The sequence below is a fragment of the Pelodiscus sinensis genome, chromosome 1 (assembly GCF_049634645.1).
Source record: "Pelodiscus sinensis isolate JC-2024 chromosome 1, ASM4963464v1, whole genome shotgun sequence".
In the NCBI taxonomy this organism is placed as follows: domain Eukaryota; kingdom Metazoa; phylum Chordata; order Testudines; family Trionychidae; genus Pelodiscus; species Pelodiscus sinensis.
Window position 1 is genome coordinate 95,170,449 of NC_134711.1, and position 15,548 is coordinate 95,185,996.

At 44.1% G+C, this 15,548-nt stretch overlaps 1 protein-coding gene across 7 annotated transcripts in view; it reads left to right on the forward strand.

Annotated features, from left to right (window-relative positions):
* Positions 1-15,548, forward strand: part of LARGE1 (LARGE xylosyl- and glucuronyltransferase 1) — a 498,136-nt gene that overhangs the window by 286,057 nt on the left and 196,531 nt on the right. For all 7 annotated transcript variants that reach the window (XM_025178894.2, XM_025178889.2, XM_025178890.2 and 4 more), the window contains one exon: positions 7,143-7,266. In XM_025178894.2, coding sequence (XP_025034679.1) covers positions 7,143-7,266 — 124 coding nt within the window. The remainder of the gene's footprint in view (positions 1-7,142; positions 7,267-15,548) is intronic.

Here is a 15,548-nt window from a genome sequence, read left to right on the forward strand (position 1 = left end):
AGTATTTGCTTCTCTTGATGCTTCTTGATGTTTATCACTTTTGAAAATTGGAGTCTCTTGTAGGTGTTTACATATAGATTTGAGAGCTTAGACTTAGGTGCATATTTTTGAAAATCTTGATTGGAATTTCTTCTCATCATTTTGGGAAAGTGATTTTTATATATATATATATATATATATATATAAATATAAATACTAGAAGATTTACCCAACTTTGCCTTGGCCTGGGGCCAGCCCAGGGTAGTGGGCTGTGCTGCCCACCCGCAGGCTTCTCCCTGGGGATAACATGGGGCCACTTTGGCTACCTGCCAGATTCTCCCTGGAGCCGATCTGGGATTGGAGGGGGACGTTCGTTCGTGTGATCCCCAGAGGTGGTGGGGCCATGCTGTTAGCCAGTGGTTGCTCCCTATGGGTGGGGTACTTGCTGCCCCTCTGCTCATTCGTGAGTATAACTGTCCCTGTTTTCATATCCCTCCCTTTCCATTTGATGTGAAACAATCACATTCCAGGCACATCCCATTGTCCTGGCACAGCCAGACCCTGACCTTGCTTTAAGTTATGATAAGAGAAAGCTGCATGTGAAGCTTGGTCGTCTTAAGTCTTACCGTTTAGGAGGAGTTCTTGAACAAATGGACTCCCAGATGGATGGACGGACACACAGACAGATAGATGCACAAACTCTCCAAAATATATAGTGTATGCTTCCTAGGTTATTGACTATTTCGCCATAATTTGGGTTCATGTTTAAAAATTAGGGAAGAATTTATATTCTCTGTTACAGAAAGGATGTGGACGTATTGGAGAGTGTCCAGCAGAGGACAGCCAAAATGATTAGGGGGGCTGGAGCACATGACCTACGAGGAGAGGCTGAGGGATCTGGGCTTGTTTAGTCTGCAGAAGAGAAGAATGAGGGGGGATTTGATAGCAGCCTTCAACTTCCTGAAGGGAAATCCCAAAGAGGATGGAGAGTGGCTGTTCTCAGTAGTGACAGATGGCAGAACAAGAAGCAATGGTCTCAAATTACAGTGGGGGAGGTTTAGGTTGGATATTAGGAAAAACTATTTCACTAGGAGTGTGGTGAAGCACTGGAATGGGTTACCTAGGGAGGTGGTGGAATTTCCATCCCTAGAGGTTTTTAAGTCCCGGCTTGACAAAACCCTGGCTGGGATGATTTAGTTGGGATTGGTTCTGTTTTGGGCAGGGGGCTGCAAACCAATAATTCTATGATGTATTATAAGGAATCTTCCTCCAGGGATAGTTTAAGGTCTCTCTTGTCCTATTTTATTCAAATTCTTATACTTCCCCAATCATCGTAGTATCTGAGCACCTTCCGATAGTGATACAATTAACCTGTCTTTTATTCTTGCTTTTGGCCGGGCCCCTGGTATAGAAGGATGGGGGCAATTGTGTTTCGGAGTAAGAATTTCTTTTGGGTGGTGAAATATCTATGCAGCTGTATGTGTGTGTTAGTGAAGGCAGGGTGAAAACTGTGCAGAAGGTGGAGCAGAAAGTGGCAAGGTTTGTGATGGTCCTGGCTCCTGGGGGCATTCATACCAGAAACTTGGATTAGCCCCCAAGAAGGCTGTCTGCTGAATCTGACACAAGAATGAGGGACAGAATCTGACATTATTTATTGTGCATCCTGGTAGTACCTAAACTAGGGATGTTAGATACCATGTCATTGAATAATCGTGTAATCGCATGAAATCTTTGCAGTTACACAACTATCTGATAGTACCCGGGGACAGTGTTGGCAGACAGCATGCTCCTGCTCGCTCCCTCCTCCTCCAGGAGCCCCCTGTCACCTCGTGCTGCTGCCTCTGTATCAGAGACAGCAGTGTGGGGTGGCAGTAGCCTCTGTCCATGGGAGTCCAAGATCCTCACAGACAGAGGCTGCTCTGCATCCCACGGAAGCAGTGGGGGCAGGGAGGCAGGCTAATCTGCGGAGCCAGCATACACTGGGAGCTGGCTTGAAATCCAGCTCCTTGTGCATATGGGCTCCCACCTGCTTCCCTCACCCTCCATGATACTGCCTCTCTATCAGAAACAGCAGTGCGGGGTTGGAGCAGGCGGATCCAGTACTCGTGTGGGGTCAGCTTAAAGCCAGCTCCACACGGACACTGGCTCCCCCTCCCCCGCCTTTGCTGGTTAGGTGAGCATGTGTAGTTCCAAGATTAACCGATAAACCTAGTTATCGGTTAATTGTGTTGTTGACTACATGTTGACATCTCTAGCCTAAACTCAGGTCCCTTATGCCATGTGCTTTAGAAAGATAGAGCATAAGACAGTCCCTGCTCTGATGAATTTGTTATGAAAGACAGCACAGACATACAGATATAAAGACAAAAATAACATCATAACTTGCCAAAAAGCACATTGTGCTCTTTCCCCCCGTTTTCCCATACACCTAAATATCGCACCCCCACCAGCTTCCAATGTTTCCAGCTGCCACTTAAACATTTTCAGAATCCATACTCACTGTAAATGTCTCTCTCCATCTTTCCCTACCCTCCATCGGAAGAAACTGAAGTCTCATTTTGACAGGTGGATGCTCCCCCACAGAAACATTCCTCCAAACCACATACTGTCAAAAGTATTTGAATGCCAGCCAATTTCCCTCCCTATCGAATGGGGTGATGGACTGTCTTTTCAATTTGTATATCTGTCTTTTCAATTTGCTTCTCCATATTGGGGAAAAAAGACCAAAAGATTTCATGGATTCCAAAAGGTAAATCAAAACATCATCTGAGTCTAAAGAAATTTTACTTTCTGTGGAGTCATCCACAATTCTCACGGCTTGTAGTTCAATAACATTGGCAAATAATGAAGAGGGAAGAGGTCTCCTCTGCCTCATGCCCCCTGGTGAGGAGAAGGATTCTGAGTTCAAGTCATTGACCCTCACAGTGAAGTTGGGTTTTATCATAGAGTTTTACGAAGCCTTTTCAAGAACACTCCATGGAAACCCATAGCCTATCGACCTTGAAAGGGTATAGACATCGTCTCCAGTCAAAGGCCTTGCCCACAAGTAATGCTAGGACAATGGCTGTAGAATTCCAGAAGGAGTTCAGTGCGCGTCTGGATGTTGCTCCCTCCCTCAAACATCCATGTGCGCACAACACAGACTTCCACCTCCAGTAGTTTAATGCCACCATTGGAAACAAACTAATGACTAGATTCAACGTTGGCTGGAATGACCTCTAGCAATGTTCAGTATATCCGCGTTGGTTATTGCTTATTAAATCTAGCTCAATTATTATTTATTAGACACAGTTCAGTTATGTTCTTAAGGGATTCTTAGTAATGAGTGGTCGTTGCTCTGAATTATTCAGTTTTGTCTGATCTGTAAGGTCCCTACATACAAAAGATCTTCAGTGTTGAAGTCTTATTTTATAGGTAGCACCACAATCCACAAACTGCTGCTTGGCTACCACTGAGTCCTGTAGGTGCCTAAACTCACTCTGCACCTATGGAGTTGCCGTAAACATTTTTTAAGTGCCTTCGTTTCTGCTTCTGGGCATGTGCTGTTGCCTTACTGTAGGCATCAGGATCTCCTATCTCCTGCGTAACCCACAGAACAGACCTCAAAATAGATTGTTTCTGAGACCTAAATCTGTTTGTAGATCTGGGCCTAAATGATTGCATAATTAAATCACCTCACCGAAGACGTCCTTTGGTCAGTATACCCTTTAGTGCTGTCTGTCGGCAGGTCACTGGGATCTTCATTAGGTAGGTAGATAATTGTTAAGCCCCTATTTAGCCTCTAATACATACCTTGCTTCCAGCTGAATCTTCACTGTGAGTTAATATTTTGAAAGAGGCTTCAGGGGGTAGCCGAGTTAGTCTGTACAGGAAAAAACAACAAATGGTCTAGACTTTCGTGGGCACAACTTTCATGGGCACAGCCCACTTCTTCAGATGGTCACAATCCACAAAAGTGGCTGTGCCCACAAAAGCTCATGATACCATCTACATGTTTGTTAGTCTTTAAAGTGCTACCAGACCATTTGTTATTTTGAAAGAGATTTTTTTAGTATGAGTACAGCTACTCCTTTTTCCCAGGATGAGCTGAACAAAAGAAAATGTCATCCACATACTTCTATTTAAGTTTGATACACTCTGGGTCAATTTGAATGAGTATGAAATGCCACTAAACATTAATTTATTTCTATAAGAATTATAACTTTCCTTTTCATGGCTTTATTTCATCTATTAGTATTTGGTATAATTTTATTAGTTTGTGATTTAAAGTAGATGAAAACTTTTGTTGTTGTTGTTTTCCTCAGTTTCTTCTTTATACTTCTTTTCTTCTCCAATTTGAGTTATATGAATTAATGGCCCCGAAAAGCTGCACAACAAAAGCAGCTGGGAGATATCTGCAAACACTACATTATATGTTCAGAGTCAGACCAACTTCCGCTTCTGAGATTGATGACCCTGTGGAATTTTCACACTTGCCAACACACTTTTACATATTGCTTTGCCTGTTCCAAAATGTACTGCTTTTGTACTAAATTTCGCTTTGCCTTTCCTGTGCCAAAGAAATGTTTTTCCTAATCTCTGTTGTTCCCACATTCTCTTGGCATGCTACCTGGTTTCTCTTACTGGGAAATGTAGATCACCCATGGTGTCATCCTCTTCTCTAGTTCAGAGCTAATGAAGTAGATATAGACATAATTACTGTTGCCACCTTGGTTTGCTAATGAGATAGCAGCAGTGGCATAGTCAGAAGGACCCACCTGGGTTAGCCCCAATTTTGGGTGTTCGGGCAATGGGGGGGAGGTAACCGCCCCCACACTCCAGCCCTACTTCCTGGCCAGAGCACCAGGCTGAATGGGGCCAGCCCTCACACCCTGGCCTGCAAGGGTGGGCCTGGATAAGAAATGGGTGGGCCATAGCCCACTCAGGCCCACCCGTGACTACACCACTGCTCGGTAGCTGGCAAACAGTTGAATTCCTACTCCTTTCTCTCCCTGCCCTGGGTCATGCTAGAGATTAAAATTCTCTCAGTTCCTCCACAATGGGAACTGCTATTGTTTAACTGGTTTTGATGTTGTTGGAATCAAATTGGGTGGTGGTAGAACTGTGAAATTATTTCACCGTCTTGTTGCAAATCTACGTGTTATACTGGTAATTGTACTTTTTGTACCTCCCCAAATTTGGCATAGTCCACATCCCCACTGAATGACTCCAGTGATTTCAGTCAATGTTGGCTTGAACCCCACATGCAGAAAGCTTATGTCCGAGGCACTACAAAATTGTTACTGACCCCTAATGTCACTAGAATTGTCTTTTTCTTCTGGAACCACATGCTACCCCTTCATATCCTGTTCATTTGATACATTTGCACACTCTTGTTCTTGCCTGTGCTCATTGAGGAAAAACTTGAATGATCTTCCTTGGAGCAAACAGGGAATGACAATACAAAGTGACAGATTGTTCTCTGGGGCAGAGAATAGGGAAAGAGAAGACATTTGACCTTTTGAGTTATATCAAATCTACCGTCTTGGACATGCTTGGACCCAAACACACCTGGGTTCCCCCAGTTCTTCTTCATGCTCCAGAATTTAGTAGTAAACATCATCTTTCCCAGCAGCTGAAATTAAGCGTTTCTCCATTGTGGATGAAAAATGTCATTTGACAACTGCACCCATTTACCTTTATAAATTCCACATAAATAGGACTCCATTATGCCTCCCAGGGGATCAAAGGAAGGTTGTGCTGATACTAAAAGCTAAATGGACCATCTGTCTTCTTAGTGGTTTGCACAGATTCCCATCCTTCTTTGCTGATGGCGAAGTTGCTAGTGTATGGATAAATATGCAGTACCCCTGCTTACTACAAATCATTGCTAAATTCTACTGACAGGTCTCCATACTCTTACCACAGAAGTTGAATAAAGATCAGGCTGTTGCTATCCCTTCCCCAAAGAGGGAAGCAAGGAATGGTGATTTAACTGTGGCGTTTGTAACGTCACAGTTTCTGTTCCAGTGAAAGCATTCTGTAAGCTTTATCAAACCCTTCAACTCACTCATCCTGGTTGGATGCATTTGATTTAGCCCTGCTGACAGTGATTTGCTCTTTCACTCACCATTGGGAGGTGCTGGCAGAGAGGTCTCGGCTCTCCAAAACGCTCTCACTTCTGTGACAGTGGAGCTTCAGAGGGGTCGCTGCATGTCTGCTGAACCTCTGACACAGGATGCCTGCAGGCAACAGATGTGTGTAGGGACATAGGTGACCCATGGTAGCACTGGGGAGCACCCCCTTTGTACGCCTGCCAAAATTGTGGTTGCTTAAATGAAGTGCCTCTATTGTCCCCTCCCTGTCCCTCTGGATGGTCCTCCCTGCTCCCCAACCTCTCACAGGCACCATTTGCTCCTGTGTAGGGAGGTGGCTGCAGCACTGGCAAGGCACAGAATAGACCCCAAAATACAAATACGAGGAGTATGAGTCCCTAACAGCCATCCAAAAGCCAGGTAGCTTTCCCCACAGCTGGGTGCTTGTCTTGGCAACTCAGAAGAAACTTACATTAAGTTAAAACTAATAAGAATGGGGACAGGGGGAAAAGGGCTATGAAGGGATGAAAAAATATTTTTTCCATTTGAAATTTAAAAAAATCAAATTCTGCCAAGTGTCACCATACCCAGTGTGTGTTCTTAATCAAACATATATGCAGGCTCAACACTGCCATGTTTTGAACCGCTCTTCTTCCTGTTTATTTAGAGGCAAATATTCTCATCACATAGAGAGATCACGAGGGGGACCCAGAAGAGTAAATACAATCGCCTTGTCAGTTTAGGCCCCCAAAAGGGGACTGTTCTTCTTTAAAAGACCAAATTGGACTTTATAGGCCAGATCTTCAGCTGGTGTAAATTAGCATCACTCTATTGAAGTAAATAGAACTACACCAATGAGCATTCTACTGAAGAGCTGGCCCTGTGTTTCAGTGACTACTAATTAATGTGTGTAGATTGTGGTAGCACCTAGGAGCCTCAGCCATGGACTAGGAGTCTGTTGTGCTGGGTGCTATATGTTTTCATGCTATAGTGTACTAGAGTTGGGTAACTTTTGTATCATTTTGGTATTCTTAGCTTATAATTGGTGAAACCTTTGAACTGATGTATCTCTCTCCCTTTTTATACCAGGCGAAACCCTCTTCACTTCCACCTCATTGCAGATGCGATTGCCAAACAGATCTTGGCCACTCTCTTCCAGACCTGGATGGTGCCTGCAGTGCGCATAGACTTCTATGATGCGGATGAGCTTAAGGTAAAGAGAACAAACTCAAGCCCTTTTTGTTTTTTCTTTGTCTGGTAGCATTCTGATTGGCTGACAAAAATTCCAAGCTGTGTGTTTGAGAGCTCACCAGAACTGTGTTTTCTCCAGTTACCATGTTGTATGATTTAGTTCCACATCTCATCCAGGAGCCTTAAAAGTCTACCTGCCTTGCAGTAGGTTTCTTGGCCTTCAAGGTGAATTACATTGAATAACATTACTTCCTTGTAAAAGCAGCACAGTTTTCTTGCAGGAGAGATGAAATCTTAAGCCTCTCTTACTGTGAGCACTCAGCCTGCTACCATGAGGCATGTGTATTAGTAAGGTTCTGATTTTGGAAGTCACAGTATTCTTGGTAATCATGAATTATAATAATATATGAGACCTCTAGAGGGGTGGCTCCTGTGGAGATGGCTCTCTGCTCTGGGTGTTGTGTCCTGGACGATTTGATCATAGCACCATTTAGGTTTAACATGTCTGCCCCTCCTTAGATGGATATGGAAGGCCAAACTTGTTTGGTGTTGCAACCTAACACCTAAAGTCACAACACCCAGAACAGGGAGCCAGACCCAGCCCTACAGGTTAGAAGCCATTCCTAGAGGATGAGTTCGGAGTGGGCCCGTTTATCCCCCTCTTCCACCACCAACTTGGACTGTGACCTTACCATGACTGGGATTTTTCCTTATACCGCTGACATGAAATTGTCTAAAAACTTGCATGACAGAAATTACCCAGTGCTTAATTTATATGAGGGCTGAGTCCAAGCACTTCTAGGCTTGGCTTACTAAATGTGTGGGTTTTTTTTTGTCCGCACCTGTGGCCTGCTTGCCATATCAGTTATAAAGTTGAACCCTGGTACTTCTTTCATGACAAATTAAGCACTCAGGTCACCATAATAGTACATGTTCTGAGGTGTATTTATAATTTTTAAGACATAGTTTGGGAATTGGAAAAGGCACTGTCAGTGTAAAAAATACTTCTTCCAAACATAAACTAATTATCTTTCCATAGCAGAGTTTTGAAAAGTTTAATTAGATCACAGAGGCTCAGCATTGAGTTTCATAGCTGCATGGTTTTCAGCTGTGCAGATAGATCTGTTGTATTCAAAGTTCAGCATTTGGAGACAGTGGCAGTAATTTGTATATCATGTCAATCTACTTGTTAGTAAACTTGGATTGAGACTCCATAGAAAGGCAAAACCAATTTTTATCAAATTGCTGTTAAGGTACAACCAAATCACACCATTTGCTAGGATCTTGAGAGGAAAAAACCCTTGTGGAAAGAGACGGTAAAAGTGAAAGATGATCCTTGAGTAAAATACTTTATTCATTGCTGTTTTCATTATTTTAATATCTTTTCCACATGAAGTAACAGGCAGATATCAACTTTAGCTAGCTACATACCTTCTTCAGTGCAGAGAAGGGTGTGGGTGTGTGGGTGTGTGGGTGTGTGTGTGTGTGTGTGTGTGTGTCCCCTACAATAAGTGGAATGGCAGAAACAGTACGTACAGCCGCTCCCCAAGTTACAACCACCTCCACTTGCGACCATCCGCACTTACGACCAAAGTGATCATAAATGCAGATCCGAGTTACGAACGGCAATCCATGCTTACAAACAGCGCGGTCGCCATGTAACGCTATGGGATCCGAGTTACGAGTACTTTGAGTTACGGACCAACTGTTGGTCCATAACTTGTTCATAACTCAGGGAGCGGTTGTATTCATAATCTCTGTTTGGCAAGATTGATCTGCTAGTCTTTTCCTCATTATCCTCTGAGGCTGTTCCAAGCTACTTAGGTCAAAGGTAACAGAGGTCATATGTGGAGCAATTATTGATTGGTACAGAGAGCAGACTATCCCAAGACAGCCAGCCATACTTATACAAGTGTGTGTAAATATGACTTAACAGATAACTCTTTGATAAGCTTAAATACAAAAAGGAGGCTTACAAGAAGTGGACACTTGGGACGTGACTAGGGAAGAATATAAAAACATTGCTCAAGCATGCAGGGGGGCAATCAGGAAGACCAAAGCATAGTTGGAATTGTAACTAACAAGGGATGTGAAAGATAACAAGAAGGGTTTCTACAGGTGTGTTAGCAAAAAAAAGGAGGTCAGGAAAAGTGTGGAACCCTTCCTGAATGAAGAAGGCAGTCTAGTGACAGATGATGTGGAAAAAGAAGTACTTAATGCTTTTTTTGTCTCGGTCTTCACAGACAAAGTGTGCTTCCGGACTGCTGCCCTGGACAGCACAGTGTAGTGAAGAGGTGAGCAGCCCTCAGTGGGAAAGAACAGGTTAAGGGCTATTTAGATAAACTGGACATGCACAAGTCAATGGGGCCAGATCTAATGCATCCAAGAGTGCTAAGAAAGGAGTCTGATGTAATTGCAGAGCCACTGGCCATTATCTTTGAGAACTTGTGACAACTGGGGGCGGTCCTGGATGATTGGGAAAAAAAGCAAATGTAGTGCTCATCTTTAAAAAAGAAAGGAGGAGCATCTGGGGAGCTATAGACCAGTCAGCCTCACCTCAGTCCTTGGAAAAATCATGGAGCAGGTTCTCAAGGAATTCATTTTGAAACTCTTGGAAGAGAGGAAAGTGATCAGGAACAATCAACATAGATTCACCAAGGGCAAGTTATGCCTGACGAACCTAATTTCCTTCTATAAGGTAATTGGCTCTGTGAATATGAGGAAAGTGATGGACATGATATACTTTAACTTTAGCAAAGTTTTAATAATCTCCTACAGTATTCTTGCCAGTAAGTTAAAGAAGTATGGATAGGATGAATGTACTATAAGATCCATAGAAAGCTGACTAGATTGTCTGGCTCAATGGGCAGTCATCAATGTCTCGCTGTCTGGTTGGTAACCAGTATCAAGTGGAGCACCTCAGTGGTCAGTCCTGGGTCTGGTTTTGTTCCACATCTTTATTAATGATCTGGATGTGGAATGGATTGCACCTTCAGCAAATTTGCAGATGGACACAATGCTGGGGGAAGAGGTAGAGAGGCTGGAGGGTAGGTCTAGGGTCTAGAGTGACCTGGACAAATTGGAGGATCGGGCATAAAGAAATCTGATGAGGTTCAACAAGGACAGGTACAGAGTCATGCACTAAGGAGAGAAGAATCCCCTTCACTGCTACAGGCTAGGCACCGATTGGCAGAAAAGGACTTGGGGATTACAGTAGACAAGAAGCTGAATGTGAGTCAACAGTGTGCTCTTGTTGCCAAGAAGGCTGACCGCTTATTGGGCTGCGCTAATAGGAATGTTACCAGCAGATTGAGGGACATGATTATTCCTCTCCATTTAGCACTGGTGAGCCATGTTCCCTCTAAACTTTTCCTTCCATGTGAAGATGTTATACCATCTATGTGCATAATAATTTTATATGCACCAAGGCATGTGTGAATGTGCACCACCAGTAGAAACAAAAACCTTTCTGTCAGCACTCTGCTAATGAGCTGGGAGGCATTTAAAACTCTCCTGAGTGGTCACACAAGCACACAGCTTACCAGGTATACTGGTGGTGAGGCCATATCTGAAATATTGGGTCCAGTTTTGCCGCCCTCCTCCTCTGCAGAAATAATGTGGGCAAATTGGAGAGTTCAGTGGAGGGCAATGAAAATTATTAGAAGGCTGGAGCACTTGACTTATGAGGAGAGGCTGAGGGATTTGGGCTTGTTTAGTCTACAGAAGAGACGAGTGGGGGGGGGGGCAGATTGAATAGCAGCCTTTAACTGCTGAAGACGGGTTCCAAAGAGAATAAAGCCAGGCTCTTCATAGTGGTGGCAGATGACAGAACTAGAGCCAGTGGTCTCTAGTTGCAGTGCGGGAGGTCTAAGTTGGATAACAGGAAAAACTATTTCACTAGGAGAACGGTAAAGCACTGGAATGGGTTATCTAGGAAGGTGGTGGAATCTCCACCCTTAGAGGTTTTTAAGTCCTGGCTTGAGAGAGTCCTGGCTGAGATGATGTAGTTGGTCCTGCTTTAAGCAGGAGACTGGACTAGATGAGCTGCTGAGATCTTTTCTAACCCTTTTCTTCTGTGAGTCTAAGGCTGTCATATTACACAAGCATTTTCACTGATTTCAGGAAACCTACTTGCACCACATGAAATAATACTCAATGTGGATAAATATGATTGTACCCGTGTTTTCAAAGCATCATTGACTCTAGTGGAATTTTAAGAGGTGGGAAGAGCACATGATGCCTATAATGCTAAATCATGTCCAGATCCTCTTTGACACGTCAGGCAAGTTTGCAGTAGAACAGGCCAACATATTTCTGAGGAAGAACAGGATGCAATTAGGAATAGTCTAAGGAATGGAAATTCCAAAACATTTTTGTTTCAGAAAAATCCAAACATTTCACTATGACTTTTTTCCTAAATGAAATGGAGCAGCCAGCTGCTTCCCAACTCTAGACAACTCCATAGGCTGTCCTTCAGACCTGGAGAATTCCCTTGCACAAAGCAGGGGCAGAGAGCCCTGAGAGCACTGTCCTGTCTGTGCTTGAGTTTCCAGGCATCACACTGCAGAGCAAGAAGCCTAGACTGCCCCCTCTAGAACTGTGGCTGCCAGGTAGTCTGGGAGCTCTGGGTTGTCTTATTCTGCTGTACAGTATGGCAGTACTAACTGGAAGCAGTGTGCCCTAGCAATGTGAGTTCCCCCTGAGCCTGCCAGGTTTCTGAAGGACCCCTGCCTTATGTTTCTACATACATTTGTCAAAACCAAGACATTTCTGCAGAACATTTGTTTTTAACCAATTGGCATTTTCTGGAGGGGGAGAAAAAGGGTTTTTCTGATGTTTCTGAGGTAATGAATTTGGCATGAGTTGTCTAGGTTTATTTTTCACACATTTGTGTGAACCTTATTACATTGGTCAGCATTAGGAACTTGTGCAGGTTGTGGAATAATGTACTACAAGTTGTACCATTATCAGAAATGACATGCACAATGTAGTGTGTATTGTGCTTCCTTTTAATGACCCTCCACTGCTCCATTGAAATCATTCAGTTCCTATGTGATTCCTATTTGCTGAAATATAGAAATGTTCAGTCTCTGCCTCATTACAGCCACCTTTAAGATACTGTGAAGTGGCTATTTTATAATTTTCCCTTTGTTTACTGTGTTTTGTAGCACTGTGTTAGCAGCTCAGGAATTAATTTTTTCAGTCTTTGTCTTTTTTCTATTTGGTAAGAAGGGATTTACACACCCATTGTTCCTAATAGAGCAGGAATTAGGAGTTTTTGTTTACTTCATTCATGATGCTTCCACAAGCCTTTTAACAAAGTCCTGAGAAGAGTCTTTGGTTCTTGACTGCTTCTGCTAAGGCAAGAGAAGGAGGTTGTTTTGCATAGGTCCCATATAAATAGTGATTTTTAGATGAATTTCTCAGTTGTGCAATGTTTGTTTTTTAAATAGCTGTTTAAGATTCAGAGGATCCTCCCCACTATATTAGGGTATGTCTACACTAAAAAGTTAATTCGAACTAACAGACGTTAGTTCGAATTAACTTTGATAGGCGCTACACAGGCAAACCACTAGTTCGAACTTAATTCGAACTAGCGGAGCGCTTAATTCGAAATAGGTAAACCTCATTCCACGAGGACTAATGTCTCGTTCGAATGAACTAGTTCGAATTAAGGACTGTGTAGCCACCTAATTCGAACTAGTGGGAGGCTAGCCCTCCCCAGCTTTCCCTGGTGCCCACTCTGGGCACCACCAGGGAAACTCTACTGCCCCCCTCCCGGCCCCGGAGCCCTAAAAGGGGCACGGGCTGGCTACAGTGCCCGTTCCAGGTGCAAGCCTGCCAGCACCCAGCAGGCAGACTCTGCACCTGGCACGGCTCGAGCCAGCCACCCACTGCCACCCAGCCCTCCCCCTCTTCCCGGGACCAGGCTGGCGGCTCCCAGGAGCCTGCCCAGGTCCGCAAGAGGCGGGCGCCCACCTGGTCTAGTGCGGAGATTGTGGACCTCATCCATGACCTCCGCACTAGGCACAGGAAAGAGGCCGTCTAGGGCAGGATAGCTGCCAGCCTGGCCACCCAGGAGCAGGTTTGCATGAAAATCAGGGTGGTCCAGTGAGACCCCCGACCCTGAGCTTAGAATGGCCATACTGGGTCAGACCAAAGGTCCATCTAGCCCAGTAGCCTGTCTGCCGACAGCGGCCAACACTAGGGACCCTGGAGGGGACGGACCGAAGACAATGACCAACCCATTTGTCTCGTGCCATCCATCTCCAGCCTTTCACAAACAGAGGCCAGGGACACCATTCCTACCTCCTGGCTAATACCACTCCATGGACCCAACCTCCATGACTTTCTCACTTCTCTTTAAACTCTGTTATAGTTCTAACCTTCACAGCCTCCTGCAGCAAGGAGTTCCACAGGTTGACTATTTGCTTTGTGAAGAAGAACTTTCTGTTGTTAGTTTGAAGCCTGCTACCCATTCATTTCATTTGGTGTCCTTTAGTCCTTCTATTATGGGAACTAAGGAAGAACTGTTCTTTATGCACCCTCTCCACACCACTCATGCTTTTATAGACCTCTATCATATCCCCCCTCAGTCTCCTCTTTTCTAAGCTGAAAAGTCCCAGTCTCTTTAGCCTCTCTTCATATGGGACCTGTTCTAAACCCCTGATCATTTTAGTTGCCCTCCCCCTCCCACCTCCTTTTCCCTTTCCCTCTCCCACCTCCTTTTCCCAGTCTCCCCGAGTTTTGTTCAATAAAGAGAGTTTCTATTTTTGAACACACGTGTCCTTTATTTTGTACATCAGGAAGGGGGGCTAGGGAGGGGTAAGTGGAAGGAGGTGAGGGAGGAATGGGGTACGAGCCCCTGATGGGGAGGACTGGGCTGGCTCTGCGGGCTCCTCGGGGTGGAAGCTCTCCTGAAGCCCCTTGATTGACACCCCTCCCCCCGGATGGCAGCCTGCGGCAAGGGCAGCCGGGCTGATGGCTGAGTGCTGTGATGTGCCGAGTGTGGGCACTCAGGGCACTCCAAGCCAGGACTGCTTTGCAAGCGGGGAACCCCTGAGAACTGTCTGTCCGGGGTGGGGGTCGGATCCCTTTAAGCACAGCCCTCAGCTAGCCTGAGACAGCAGCTCCACGCTCTAAGTCCTAATCTGATGCCCTGTCGGCACTGCTTCCGGCCATCCTTAACCTCGGTTCAGGGTCCACTCAATGTGGACATGCTAGTTCGAATTAGCAAAATGCTAATTCGAACTAGTTTTTAGGTCTAGATGCACTAGTTCGAATTAACTAATTCGAATTAAGTTAGTTCGAATTAGTGCTGTAGTGTAGACATACCCTTGTATACTTTAAAAAAGTAGAACTTGGGGCTTACAATATTTGGCAGATCCTAAAACATGTGTTATTTTCCTTACATTTACAGCACGTATTGTCCCAGAGAAAGGGAGTAAAACTAAGGCTGTTGACTGACTGGCATCTCTCTCCAGGTTTTAGGCAACCTGGCAGGTCTATGTTACGAGAAGAAGGGGGCAAAAAAAGAAAGCAAAGACCATCAATTATCTAGATTTTCTATTCTCAACAATTCTACAAATCTGGTTTCTTCCTGCTACTGTGAATACCTCCAGCACTCCTTTTTAAAACTGACACACAGTAATGTTGCACAGCTGTGTATTTGGTCCTCTGTTATACACCCATTCCTCCTTTCTCTGGGCCTTTTCCTTTTAAGGGATGATAAAGAAAAAGCAAAACAAAATAGGGTCTCAAATCCATGAAAATAGAATCTGTATAAGAGAAACTCTATGGAAAGGGATGCCCACAGCTAGTCTTATGTTTTAGGTCTTGATTTGATTGTCTCACACTACTCTGGAGTTGTCTTGATTTTGTTTGTCACCGATTTTTAACATCAGACAACCAAAATCTGGAAATTCAGGTTATGAAAAATGTTTGTGGTTTAATATGATCCTCTCATGATAAACTTCCTGTACTGTTTTCCTTCTTTTTTCTTTCTTTGCTACAGAGCTTCAGCTTAAGCAAACTAGTTCTTGAAGGCCATATCTCTTCCCCCAAAACTAGTTGGGAAAGAATCTGAACACTAAAAGATAGATGATAATTGAAAATCTGTAGCACAACAGAACCTTTATTATGCTATCAGAAGATCTATTTATATATAGATAAGTAACCCAAGTGTTACTTCCTCTTGTCACACCAATGTGTCCAATTTACAAACCAGTCCATGAGAAATAATACATTAGAAATAGAAGTATTTCCATCATTATTTAGACCCTGAATTTTCATTTAAAAAAAAAC